General features: G+C 63.6%; 1 protein-coding gene across 3 annotated transcripts in view; it reads right to left on the reverse strand.

Moving 5' to 3' along the window:
- Nucleotides 1-702: 702 nt before the first annotated feature.
- CXXC1 (CXXC finger protein 1) overlaps nt 703-13,727 on the reverse strand; it is a 32,496-nt gene continuing 19,471 nt past the window's right edge. Inside the window, exons 21-25 of one of the 3 annotated variants that reach the window (XM_054052203.1) lie at nt 12,359-12,469; nt 10,396-10,445; nt 9,509-9,605; nt 5,052-5,204; nt 703-1,296 (exon numbers count right to left, since the gene is read on the reverse strand). In XM_054052203.1, the coding sequence (XP_053908178.1) occupies nt 1,156-1,296; nt 5,052-5,204; nt 9,509-9,605; nt 10,396-10,445; nt 12,359-12,469 (552 nt within the window). In that variant the 3' untranslated portion in view covers nt 703-1,155. The remainder of the gene's footprint in view (nt 1,297-5,051; nt 5,205-9,508; nt 9,606-10,395; nt 10,446-12,358; nt 12,470-13,727) is intronic. The other 2 variants (XM_054052204.1, XM_054052202.1) reach the window with 2 other exon arrangements.

The raw sequence follows: 13,727 nt of genomic DNA on the forward strand, positions 1-13,727 counted from the left end.
GTGGGGTGGGGGGGGGGGGGGTCAGGGCAGTTTGGGGGGGCGTACAGGGGGGGTTGGTCAGCTTGGGGTCGTGCTGGATGATTTGGGGGGGTCCCCATGTCCATGGGGGGGGTTTTGGGGGGATCAGGGAGGTTTGGGGGCGTCCATGGGGGGGGTCGGGGGGGTCAGTCAGGTCAGGGATTGTGATAGATGGTCTGGAAGGGGCACCATGTCCATGTTTTGGGGTGTCCATGAGGGGTTTTGGGGTGTCCATGGGGATTTTGGGGCGTCCATGGGGGTTTTTGGGGTGTCCATGGGGGCTTTGGGGCATCCATGGGGGGATTCAGGGCGTCCATGGGGTTTTTTGGGGTGTCCATGGGGGTTTTTGGGGTGTCCATGGGGGGGTTGTCATGTCGGGGTGCGCAGGTCGGTGGTGAGGGGGTCGTGCTGGGTGGTTTTGGGGGGTCACCATGTCCATGGGGTGTGATTGGGTTGTCCATGGGGGGGGGGGGGGTCACCATATCCATGGGGGTTTTTGGGGTGTCCGTGAGGGTTTTTTTGGGGTGTCCATGGGGGTTTTTGGGGTGTCCATGGGGGGGTTGTCATGTCGGGGTGCGCAGGTCGGTGGTGAGGGGGTCGTGCTGGGTGGTTTTGGGGGGTCACCATGTCCATGGGGTGTGATTGGGTTGTCCATGGGGGGGGGGGGGTCACCATATCCATGGGGGTTTTTGGGGTGTCCGTGAGGGTTTTTTTGGGGTGTCCATGGGGGTTTTTGGGGTGTCCTTGGGGGGGTGGTCATGTCGGGGTGCGCAGGTCGGTGGTGAGGGGGTCGTGCTGGGAGGTTTTGGGGGGTCACCATGTCCATGGGGTGTGGTTGGGTTGTCCATGGGGGGGGGGGTCACCATATCCATGGGGGTTTTTGGGGTGTCCATGAGGGTTTTTTTGGGGTGTCCATGGGGGTTTTTGGGGTGTCCTTGGGGGGGTGGTCATGTCGGGGTGCGCAGGTCGGTGGTGAGGGGGTCGTGCTGGGAGGTTTTGGGGGGTCACCATGTCCATGGGGTGTGGTTGCGTTGTCCATAGGGGGGGGGTCACCATGTTCATAGGGGTTTTTGGGGTGTCCGCGAGGGTTTTTTTGGGGTGTCCATGGGGGTTTTTGGGGTGCCCTTGGGGGGGTGGTCATGTCGGGGTGCGCAGGTCGGTGGTGAGGGGGTCGTGCTGGATGGTTTGGTGCAGCATGAGCGCCAGCAGCCCCGCCCGGTTGGTCATGGCCGCCCGCACGTTGCGTTCCTGCTCAAAGAGCTCGTCCAGCTTGTACCACTGCGGCACCGCCCGGAACGGCCGCCGGAGACACCGCGGAGACATCGGGAACCATCGTGGAGAGGAGGAGGAGGAACATCAGGAACCATCGTGGAGAGGAGGAACATCAGGATCCATCATGAGGAGGAAGAGGAGGAACATCAGGATCCATCATGAGGAGGAAGAGGAGGAACATCAGGAACCATCGCGGAGAGAAGGAACATCAGGATCCATCGTGGAGAGGAGGAACATCAGGATCCATCGTGGAGAGGAGGAACATCAGGATCCATCATGAGGAGGAAGAGGAGGAACATCAGGATCCATTGTGGAGAAGAAGAACATCAGGAACCATCGTGGAGAGGAAGAAGAGGAACATTGGGATCCATCATGGAGAGGAAGAACATCAGGATCCATCATGGAGACAATGATGAAGAACATCAGGATCCATCATAGAGAGGAAGATGAGGAACATTGGGAACCATCGTGGAGAGGAGGAACATCAGGATCCATCGTGGAGAAGAAGAAGAGGAACATCAGGATCCATCACGAGGAGGAAGAGGAGGAACATCAGGATCCATCACGAGGAGGAAGAGGAGGAACATCAGGATCCATCATGGAGACAATGGTGAGGAACATCGGGAACCATCATGGAGAGGAAGACGAGGAACATCAGGATCCATCGTGGAGAGGATGAGGAACATCAGGAACCATCGTGGAGAGGAGGAACATCGGGAACCATCGTGGAGAGGAGGAACATCGGGAACCATCGTGGAGAGGAGGAACATCGGGAACCATCATGGAGAGGAAGAGAAGGAACATCAGGAACCATCGTGGAGAGGAGGAACATCGGGAACCATTGTGGAGAGGAGGAGGAGGAACATCAGGATCCATCATGGAGAGGAAGAACATCGGGATCCATCGTGGAGAGGAGGAACATCGGGAACCATCATGGAGAGGAAGAGGAGGAACATCAGGATCCATTGTGGAGAGGAGGAACATCAGGATCCATCATAAAGACAATGATGAAGAACATCAGGATCCATCATGGAGAGGAGGAACATCAGGATCCATCGTGGAGACAATGATGAAGAACATCAGGATCCATCGTAGAGAGGAAGAGGAGGAACATCGGGAACCATCGTGGAGAGGAAGAGGAGGAACATCAGGATCCATCATGGAGAGGAGGAGGAGGAACATCAGGATCCATCGTGGAGACAATGGTGAGGAACATCGGGAACCATCATGGAGAGGAAGACGAGGAACATCAGGAACCATCGTGGAGAGGAGGAGGAACATCAGGATCCATTGTGGAGAGGAAGAGGAGGAACATCAGGATCCATTGTAGAGAGGAGGAACATCAGGAACCATCATGGAGACAATGATGAAGAACATCAGGATCCATCATGGAGAGGAGGAACATCGGGATCCATCGTGGAGAGGAAGATGAGGAACATCGGGATCCATTGTGGAGAGGAGGAACACGAGGATCCATCATGGAAACAATGATGAAGAACATTGGGATCCATCGTGGAAATAAGGAGCATCAGGATTCATCATGGAGAGGAAGAGGAGGAACATCAGAATCCATCGTGGAGAGGACGAACGTCAGGATCCATTGTGGAGAGGAAGAGGAGGAACATTGGGATCCATCGTGGAGAGGAGGAACATCAGGATAAGACACAGAGAGACAATCGGGATTGGGTACGGAGAGCATCGCACCACCCGGGGGACCCCAAAACCACCCGGGGGACCCCAAAACCACCCGGGGGACCCCAAAACCACCCGGGGGACCTCGAGGCCATCCAAGGGACCCCAAAGTAACCCAAGGAACCCCAAGAGCACCCAAGGAACCCCAAAGTCACCCAAGGGACCCCAAAGTCACCCAAGTTCACCCCAGAGCACCTGTGGGACCCCAACACCACCCAAGTTCACCCCAAAGTCACCCGTGGGACCCCAAGAGCACCCAAGGGACCCCAAAGTCACCCAAGGGTCTCCAAGGGCACCCAAGGGACCCCAAGAGCACCCACGGGACCCCGAGGACACCCAAGTTCACCCAAGAGCACCCACGGGACCCCAAGAGCACCCACGGGACCCTGAGGGCACCCAAGTTCACCCAAGAGCACCCACGGGACCCCAAGAGCACCCATGGGACCCCGAGGGCACCCAAGTTCACCCAAGAGCACCCAAGGGACCCCAAGAGCACCCATGAGACCCCGAGGGCACCCGAGGGACCCCAAAGTCACCCATGGGACCCCAAAGTAACCCATGGCACCCCAAAGTCACCCAAGAGACCCCAAAAGCACCCGAGGAACCCCAAAGTCACCCAAGGGACCCCAAGAGCACCCACGGGACCCCAAGAGCACCTGAGGGACCCCAAGGGCACCCAAGTTCACCCCAGAGCACCTGTGGGACCCCAACACCACCCAAGGGACCCCAAAGTCACCCAAGTTCACCCCAAAGTCACCCGTGGGACCCCAAGAGCACCCAAGGGACCCCAAAGTCATCCAAGGGTCTCCAAGGGCACCCAAGGGACCCCAAGAGCACCCAAGGGACCCCGAGGGCACCCAAGTTCACCCAAGAGCACCCACGGGACCCCAAGAGCACCCATGGGACCCCGAGGGCACCCAAGTTCACCCAAGAGCACCCAAGGGACCCCAAGAGCACCCATGAGACCCCGAGGGCACCCGAGGGACCCCAAAGTCACCCATGGGACCCCAAAGTAACCCATGGCACCCCAAAGTCACCCAAGAGACCCCAAAAGCACCCGAGGAACCCCAAAGTCACCCAAGGGACCCCAAGAGCACCCACGGGACCCCAAGAGCACCTGAGGGACCCCAAGGGCACCCAAGTTCACCCCAGAGCACCTGTGGGACCCCAACACCACCCAAGGGACCCCAAAGTCACCCAAGTTCACCCCAAAGTCACCCGTGGGACCCCAAGAGCACCCAAGGGACCCCAAAGTCGTCCAAGGGTCTCCAAGGGCACCCAAGGGACCCCAAGAGCACCCACGGGACCCCGAGGGCACCCAAATTCACCCCAAGGGCACCCGTGGGACCCCAAGAGCACCCAAGGGACCCCAAAGTCACCCGTGGAACCCCAAGGGACCCCAAGGGCACCCAAGGGACCCCAAGGGCACCCCAGAGCACCTGAGGGACCCCAAGAGCGCCCAAGGGACCCCAAAGTCACCCCAAGAGCACCCGTGGGACCTCAAGGCCACCCAAGGGACCCCAAGAGCACCCACAGGACCCCAAGGACACCCAAGTTCACCCCAAGGGCACCTGAGGGACCCCAAAGTCACCTGAGGGACCCCAAAGTCACCCAAGGGACCCCAAGGACACCCAAGGGACCCCAAGGACACCCAAGTTCACCCCAGAGCACCTGTGGGACACCAACACCACCCAAGGGACCCCAAAGTCACCCAAGGGACCCCAATACCACCTGCAGGACCCCAAGAGACCCCAAAGTCACCCATGGGACCCCAAGAGCACCCGCGGGACCCCAAGAGCACCCACGGGACCCCAAGGACACCCAAGGAACCCCAAAGTCACCCCAAGAGCACCCACAGGACCCTGAGGGCACCCAAGGGACCCCAAAGTCACCCAAGTTCACCCCAAAGTCACCCAAGGCACCCCAAGAGCACCCGAGCGACCCCGAGGACACCCAAGTTCACCCCAAGAGCACCCAAGGGACCCCAATACCACCCGGGGGACCCCAAGAGCACCCATGGGACCCCAAGGGCACCCGAGGGCCCCCAAAGTCCCCCCCTAGTGCCGCACCACGCGGACGCGCTCCAGGTCGACCTCGGCGCGGCGCAGCTTCTCCCAGCAGTAATGGCGGTGGCAGCGGCGCTTGGGGACGCGGCAGAACTCGCCCGTCAGCTCGAAGACGTCGCGCACCAGCGGGCACCCACACACCTCGTCCGCCGGCACCTGCGGCACCCGCGGCACCCACAGCACCCGCTGAGGCGTCTGAGCACCCACCAGGGCACCCACACACCTCGTCCGCCGGCACCTACGGCACCCACAGCACCCACAGCACCCGCTGAGGCGTCTGAGCACCCACCAGGGCACCCACACACCTCGTCCGCCGGCACCTGCGGCACCCACGGCACCCACTGAGGCACCCACGGCACCCACCAGGGCACCCACACACCTCGTCCACCGGCACCTACGGCACCCACAGCACCCACGGCACCCACTGAGGCGTCTGAGCACCCACCAGGGCACCCACACACCTCGTCCGCCGGCACCTATGGCACCCACGGCACCCACAGCACCCGCTGAGGCGTCTGAGCACCCACCGGGCACCCACACACCTCGTCCACCGGCACCTGCGGCACCCACGGCACCCACTGAGGCACCCACGGCACCCACCAGGGCACCCACACACCTCGTCCGCCGGCACCTACGGCACCCACAGCACCCACTGAGGCGTCTGAGCACCCACCAGGGCACCCACACACCTCGTCCGCCGGCACCTGCGGAACCCACAGCACCCACAGCACCCACTGAGGCACCCGAGCACCCACCAGGGCACCCACACACCTCGTCCGCCGGCACCTGCGGAACCCACAGCACCCACAGCACCCACTGAGGCGTCTGAGCACCCACCCAGGCACCCACACACCTCGTCCGCCGGCACCTATGGCACCCACGGCACCCACTGAGGCACCCGAGCACCCACCAGGGCACCCACACACCTCGTCCGCCGGCACCTGCGCCGCACCCACCGCGCTCAACAGGGCACCCACGGCACCCACTGAGGCATCTGAGCACCCACCGGGGCACCCACACACCTCGTCCGCCGGCACCTGCGGCACCCACGGCACCCACTGAGGCGTCTGAGCACCCACCCGGGCACCCACACACCTCGTCCGCCGGCACCTACGGCACCCACGGCACCCACTGAGGCGTCTGAGCACCCACCCGGGCACCCACACACCTCGTCCGCCGGCACCTACGGCACCCACAGCACCCACTGAGGCGTCTGAGCACCCACCTGGGCACCCACACACCTCGTCCGCCGGCACCTACGGCACCCACGGCACCCACTGAGGCACCCACAGCACCCACCAGGGCACCCACACACCTCGTCCGCCGGCACCTACGGCACCCACGGCACCCACTGAGGCGTCTGAGCACCCACCCGGGCACCCACACACCTCGTCCGCCGGCACCTACGGCACCCACAGCACCCACTGAGGCGTCTGAGCACCCACCCGGGCACCCACACACCTCGTCCGCCGGCACCTACGGCACCCACAGCACCCACAGCACCCACTGAGGCACCCACTGAGGCGTCTGAGCACCCACTGAGGCGTCTGAGCACCCACCAGGGCACCCACACACCTCGTCCGCCGGCACCTACAGCACCCACAGCACCCACAGCACCCGCTGAGGCACCCACTGAGGCGTCTGAGCACCCACCAGGGCACCCACACACCTCGTCCGCCGGCACCTGCGGCACCCACGGCACCCACAGCACCCACTGAGGCACCTGAGCACCCACCAGGGCACCCACACACCTCGTCCGCCGGCACCTACGGCACCCACGGCACCCACAGCACCCACTGAGGCACCTGAGCACCCACCAGGGCACCCACACACCTCGTCCGCCGGCACCTACGGCACCCACGGCACCCACAGCACCCACTGAGGCGCCTGAGCACCCACCAGGGCACCCACACACCTCGTCCGCCGGCACCTGCGGCACCCACAGCACCCACAGCACCCACTGAGGCGTCTGAGCACCCACCAGGGCACCCACACACCTCGTCCGCCGGCACCTATGGCACCCACGGCACCCACAGCACCCACTGAGGCGTCTGAGCACCCACTGAGGCACCCACACACCTCGTCCGCCGGCACCTATGGCACCCACGGCACCCACTGAGGCACCCACAGCACCCACAGCACCCACTGAGGCGTCTGAGCACCCACCGGGGCACCCACACACCTCGTCCGCCGGCACCTACGGCACCCGCGGCACCCACTGAGGCACCCACGGCACCCACAGCACCCACACACCTCGTCCGCCGGCACCTACGGCACCCACAGCACCCACAGCACCCGCTGAGGCGTCTGAGCACCCACCAGGGCACCCACACACCTCGTCCGCCGGCACCTGCGGCACCCACGGCACCCGCTGAGGCACCCGCTGAGGCACCCGAGCACCCACCGGGGCACCCACACACCTCGTCCGCCGGCACCTATGGCACCCACAGCACCCACAGCACCCGCTGAGGCGTCTGAGCACCCACCAGGGCACCCACACACCTCGTCCGCCGGCACCTACGGCACCCACGGCACCCACAGCACCCACCAGGGCACCCACACACCTCGTCCGCCGGCACCTACGGCACCCACAGCACCCACAGCACCCACTGAGGCGTCTGAGCACCCACCAGGGCACCCACACACCTCGTCCGCCGGCACCTACGGCACCCACAGCACCCACAGCACCCACTGAGGCGTCTGAGCACCCACCAGGGCACCCACACACCTCGTCCGCCGGCACCTATGGCACCCACAGCACCCACAGCACCCACTGAGGCGTCTGAGCACCCACCAGGGCACCCACACACCTCGTCCGCCGGCACCTGCGGCACCCACGGCACCCGCTGAGGCACCCACGGCACCCACTGAGGCACCCACGGCACCCACTGAGGCGTCTGAGCACCCACACACCTCGTCCGCCGGCACCTACAGCACCCACAGCACCCACTGAGGCACCCACAGCACCCACTGAGGCGTCTGAGCACCCACCAGGGCACCCACACACCTCGTCCGCCGGCACCTGCGGCACCCACAGCACCCACTGAGGCGTCTGAGCACCCAACAGGGCACCCACACACCTCGTCCGCCGGCACCTACGGCACCCACAGCACCCACTGAGGCACCCGAGCACCCACCAGGGCACCCACACACCTCGTCCGCCGGCACCTGCGGCACCCACAGCACCCACTGAGGCACCCACTGAGGCGTCTGAGCACCCACCCGGGCACCCACACACCTCGTCCGCCGGCACCTACGGCACCCACAGCACCCACAGCACCCACTGAGGCGTCTGAGCACCCACCAGGGCACCCACACACCTCGTCCGCCGGCACCTACGGCACCCACAGCACCCACAGCACCCGCTGAGGCACCTGAGCACCCAACAGGGCACCCACACACCTCGTCCGCCGGCACCTGCGGCACCCACGGCACCCACAGCACCCACTGAGGCGTCTGAGCACCCACCAGGGCACCCACACACCTCGTCCGCCAGCACCTGCGGCACCCACAGCACCCACGGCACCCACTGAGGCACCCATGGCACCCACACACCTCGTCCGCCGGCACCTGCAGCACCCACGGCACCCACTGAGGCGTCTGAGCACCCACCGGGGCACCCACACACCTCGTCCGCCGGCACCCACTGAGGCACCCACGGCACCCGCTGAGGCGTCTGAGCACCCACCGCGCTCAACAGAGCACCCACGGCACCCACCGTGGCACCTATGGCACTCACCGGGGCACCCAAAACACTCACTGTGGCACCCACGGCACCCACAGCGGCACCCACAGCACCCACTGAGGCACCCACCACAGCAATACAAAGCACCCATAGGTGACAGCACCCACAGGCGACACAGAGCACCTATAGGTGACACCAACTGCCGACAGCACCCGAGGCGGACACAGAGCACCCACAGCACCCATAGGTGACACAGAGCACCCACAGCACTCATAGGCGACACAGAGCACCCATAGGTGACACAGAGCACCCACAGCACCCATAAGTGATACAGAGCACCTATAGGTGACACCGAGCACCCACAGGTGCCGCTGAGCACCTCCAACACCCACAAGTGCTGCCCCAGCCCCTTCCCCAGCACCCATGGGTGCCCCATCCCCCATCCCCCCCCGTTTCCCCCCTCCCCGTGCCCTGAGCCCCCCCCCCAGCACCCATGGGTGCCCCCATCCCCCCCTCCCCACCCCCGTTTCCCCCCTCCCAGCACCCTGACCCCCCCTCCCAGCACCCATGGGTGCCCCCATCCCCCCTCCCCACCCCCGTTTCCCCCCCCCCAGCACCCTGAGCCCCCCCCCAGCACCCATGGGTGCCTCCATCCCCCCTCCACACCCCTGTTTCCCCCCTCCCCGTGCCCTGAGCCACCCCCCAGCACCCATGGGTGCCCCCATCCCCCCTCCCCACCCCTGTTTCCCCCCCCCCAGCACCCATGGGTGCCCACCTTGGGGTCCCGGGAGTGCTCCGGGCAGAGCACCTGAAGCCGTTTGCAGTAGGTTTTGCTCTGAGGGTTATAGACATCACAGAAGAGACGAGTGGCCCTGAGGAAAAACGGGGGGCACACGGGTTTGGGGGACCCCCCTCAGTCACTTTGGGGCACACAAAGGTGGGGGGGTCTGAGGTTTGGGGGGGCAGAAGGGTTTCGGGGGGTTTTGGGGACCCCCTCAGTCACTTCGGGGCACCCAAGGGTGAGGGGGGTCCCAGGTTTGGGGGGAGCAGAAGGTTTTGGGGTGTTTTGGGGAACCCCTCAGTCATCTCAGGGCACCCAAGGGTGAGGGGGGGTCCCAGGTTTGGGGGGGGCAGAAGGTTTTGGGGGGTTTTGGGGACCCCCTCAGTCACTTCGGGGCACCCAAGGGTGTGGGGGGGTCCCAGGTTTGGGGGGGGCAGAAGGTTTTGGGGGGTTTTGGGGACCCTCTCAGTCACTTCGGGGCACCCAAAGGTGTGGGGGGTCCCAGATTTGGGGGGCGCAGAAGGTTTTGGGGACCCCCTCAGTCACTTTGGGGCACCCAAGGGTGGGGGGGTCTGAGGTTTGGGGGGGCAGAAGGGTTTCGGGGGGTTTTGGGGACCCCCTCAGTCATCTCAGGGCACCCAAGGGTGTGGGGGGGTCCCAGGTTTGAGGGGGGCAGAAGGTTTTGGGGGGAAAACAGGGGTTTTGGGGACCCCCTCAGTCACTTCGGGGCACCCAAGGGTGAGGGGGGTCCCAGGTTTGAGGGGGCAGAAGGTTTTGGGGGGTTTTGGGGACCCTCTCAGTCACTTCGGGGCACCCAAAGGTGTGGGGGGTCCCAGGTTTGGGGGGGCAGAAGGTTTTGGGGGGTTTTGGGGGTCTCTCACCCCTCGATGCGTGTGGGGTACATCGACCCGAACGACGTCTGACTCTCGTACTGCGGAGAAAAAGGGGGAGTTGGGGGGGGGGCCCTATAGAGCCCTTATAGAGCCCCTATAGCTCCCACAGCCTCTATAGCGCCCCGAGAGCCCCTATGGACCCTATAGAGCCCCTATAGCCCCTATAGTGCCCAAACCCAGAGCCCCTATGGACCCTATAGAGCCCCTATAGCCCCTATAGCGCCCAAACCCAGAGCCCCTATGGATCCTATAGAGCCCTTATAGAGCCCCTATAGCCCCCACAGCCTCTATAGCGCCCCGAGAGCCCCTATGGCCCCTATAGAGCCCCTATAGCGCCCAAACCCAGAACCCCTATGGACCCTATAGAGCCCCTATAGCCCCTATAGAGCCCAAACCCAGAGCCCCTATGGACCCTATAGAGCCCCTATAGTGCCCAAACCCAGAGCCCCTATGGACCCTATAGAGCCCCTATGGACCCTATAGAGCCCCTATGGACCCCACAGCCTCTGTAACGCCCTGAGAGCCCCAATGGACCCTATAGAGCCCCTATAGCCCCTATAGAGCCCCTATAGCCCCCACAGCCTCTGTAACACCCTGAGAGCCCCTATGGACCCTATAGCGCCCAAACCCAGAGCCCCTATGGACCCTATAGAGCCCCTATAACCCCTATAGAGCTCAAACCCAGAGCCCCTATGGACCCTATAGAGCCCCTATAGCCCCTATAGAGCCCAAACCCAGAGCCCCTATGGACCCTATAGAGTCCCTATGGACCCTATAGCACCCAAACCCAAAGCCCCTATGGACCCTATAGCGCCCAAACCCAAAGCCCCTACGGCCTCTGTAACGCTCCGGGAGCCCCTATAGTGCCCAGTGCGCCCCTATGGACCCCACAGAGCCCCTATAGAGCTCCTACGGCCCCTATAGGGCTGTCTATAGGGCCCGTGGGTGCCCATAGGACCATCCATAGGGTCCATGGGTGCCCATAGGGCTGTTTATAGAGTCTGTAGGTGCCCATAGGGCTGTCTATAGGGTGTCCATAGGGTCCCTATAGGGTGTCTATAGGGTCTCTATAGGGTCTGTGGGTGCCCATAGGATCTCTATAGGGTGTCCATAGGGTCCCTATAGGGTCCGTGGCTGCCCATAGGGTTTCTATAGGGTCTGTGGGTGCCCGTAGGGTCCCTATAGGGTCTCTATAGGGTCTGTGGGTGCCTATAGTGTCTCTATAGGGTGACCATAGGGTCTCTATAGGGTCTGTGGGTGCCCATAGGGTGTCCATAGGGTCCCTATAGGGTCTCTATAGGGTCTGTGGGTGCCCATAGGGTGTCCATAGGGTCCCTATAGGATCCGTGGGTGCCCGTAGGGTCTCCATAGGGTCCCTATAGGGTCTCTATAGGGTCTGTGGGTGCCCATAGGGTGTCCATAGGGTGCCTATAGGGTCCCTATAGGGTCCGTGGGTGCCCATAGGGTGTCCATAGGGTCCCTATAGGGTCCGTGGGTGCCCGTAGGGTCTCCATAGGGTCCCTATAGGGTCTGTGGGTGCCCATAGGGTGTCCATAGGGTCCCTATAGGGTCTCTACAGGGTCTGTGGGTGCCCATAGGGTGTCCATAGGGTGCCTATAGGGTCCCTATAGGGTCCGTGGGTGCCCATAGGGTCTCCATAGGGTCCCTATAGGGTCTGTGGGTGCCCATAGGGTGTCCATAGGGTCCCTATAGGGTCCCTATAGGGTCTGTGGGTGCCCGTAGGGTCTCTATAGGGTGTCCATAGGGTCCCTATAGGGTCTGTGGGTGCCCGTAGGGTCTCTATAGGGTGTCCATAGGGTCCCTATAGGGTCTGTGGGTGCCCATAGGGTCTCTATAGGATGTCCATAGGGTCCCTATAGGGTCCGTGGGTGCCCGTAGGGTCTCTATAGGGTGTCCATAGGGTGCCTATAGGGTCCCTATAGGGTCTGACCTTGGCGTAGCAGCGCTCCATGTGGCGCAGGGCGACGCGGGGGTTGATGGGATGTCCGCAGGACACACAGAAGATCTGCAGCTCCGTGTCCTCACTCTCGCCCTCCGTGCTCTGCCGCAGCCGGGGGGGGGGGTCAGGGCGGGATCCGGGGGGATCCGGGGGGGATCCAGGGGGGATTGGGGGTCCAGGGGATCCCGGGGGGGGGAATCGGAGGGATCTGAGGGGAATTGGGGGGATTTGGGGGGGAATCAGGTGGGAATTGGGTGGATTTGGAGGGAATTTGGGGGTCCAGAGGGGAACCGGGGGGGATCTGGGGGTGATCTGGGGGGAATTGGGGGGACCCAGGGGGGATTGGGGGGGAATTGGGGGGTCCAGGGGGGATCTGGGGGGAATCGGGTGGGAATTGGGGGGGAATCAGGGGAGTCCAGGGGGGGAATCTGGGGGGAATCGGGGATCTGGGGGGGGATCCGGGGGGAATCGAAGGGATCTGGGGGGAATTGGGGGGATTTGGGGGGGTCCAGGGGGGATCCAGTGGAAATTGGGGGGATTTGGGGGGATCCAGGGGGAATCGGGTGGGAATTGGGGGGATTTGGGGAGATCCAGTGGGAATTGGGGGGACTTGGGGGGGTCCAGGGGGGATCCAGTGGGATTTGGGGGGTCCAGGGGGGATCCAGTGGGAATTGGGTGGGAATTGGGGGGATCCGGGGGGAATCAGGGGGGTCCAGGGGGAATCAGGGATCCAAGGGGGGATCCGGGGGGAATCGGAGGGATCTGGGGGGAATTGGGGAGATTTGGGGGGATCCAGGGGAAATCGGGTGGGAATTGGGGGGAATCGGGGGGTCCAGGGGGGGATCTGTGGGGAACCGGGGGGATCCGGGGAGAATTGGGGGGATTTGGGGGGATCCAGGGGGGATCGGGTGGGAACTGGGGGGATTTGGGGGGAATCAGGTGGGAATCTGGGGGGAATTGGGGGGATCCGGGGGGAAGCAGAGGAAGAGCCAGGGGCATCCAAGAGCGATCCGGGGGGCGCGATCTTGTGATCCAGGGGAGATCCCGGAATCGGGGGGGGGGGGGGGGGAACCAGAGGGGATCCCAACATCTAAGGGGGATCCAGAGGGGATCCTGGTATCCAGGGAGGAATCTGGAAGGGATCCCGGCATCCGAGGGGGATCCAGATGGGATCCTGGCATCCAGGGGGAGACCCAGAAGGGATCCTGACATCCAAGGGGGAAACCAGATGGGATCCCGGCATCTCGGAGGGGGATCCAGAAGGGATCCCAGCATCTAAGGGGGATCCTCATATCTGGGGGTGGATCCAGGAAAGGATCCTGGAATCCAGGGGGGAATCCAGAAGGGATCCTGGAATCCG

This window comes from Cuculus canorus, chromosome 32, assembly GCF_017976375.1.
Source record: "Cuculus canorus isolate bCucCan1 chromosome 32, bCucCan1.pri, whole genome shotgun sequence".
In the NCBI taxonomy this organism is placed as follows: Eukaryota; Metazoa; Chordata; class Aves; order Cuculiformes; family Cuculidae; genus Cuculus; species Cuculus canorus.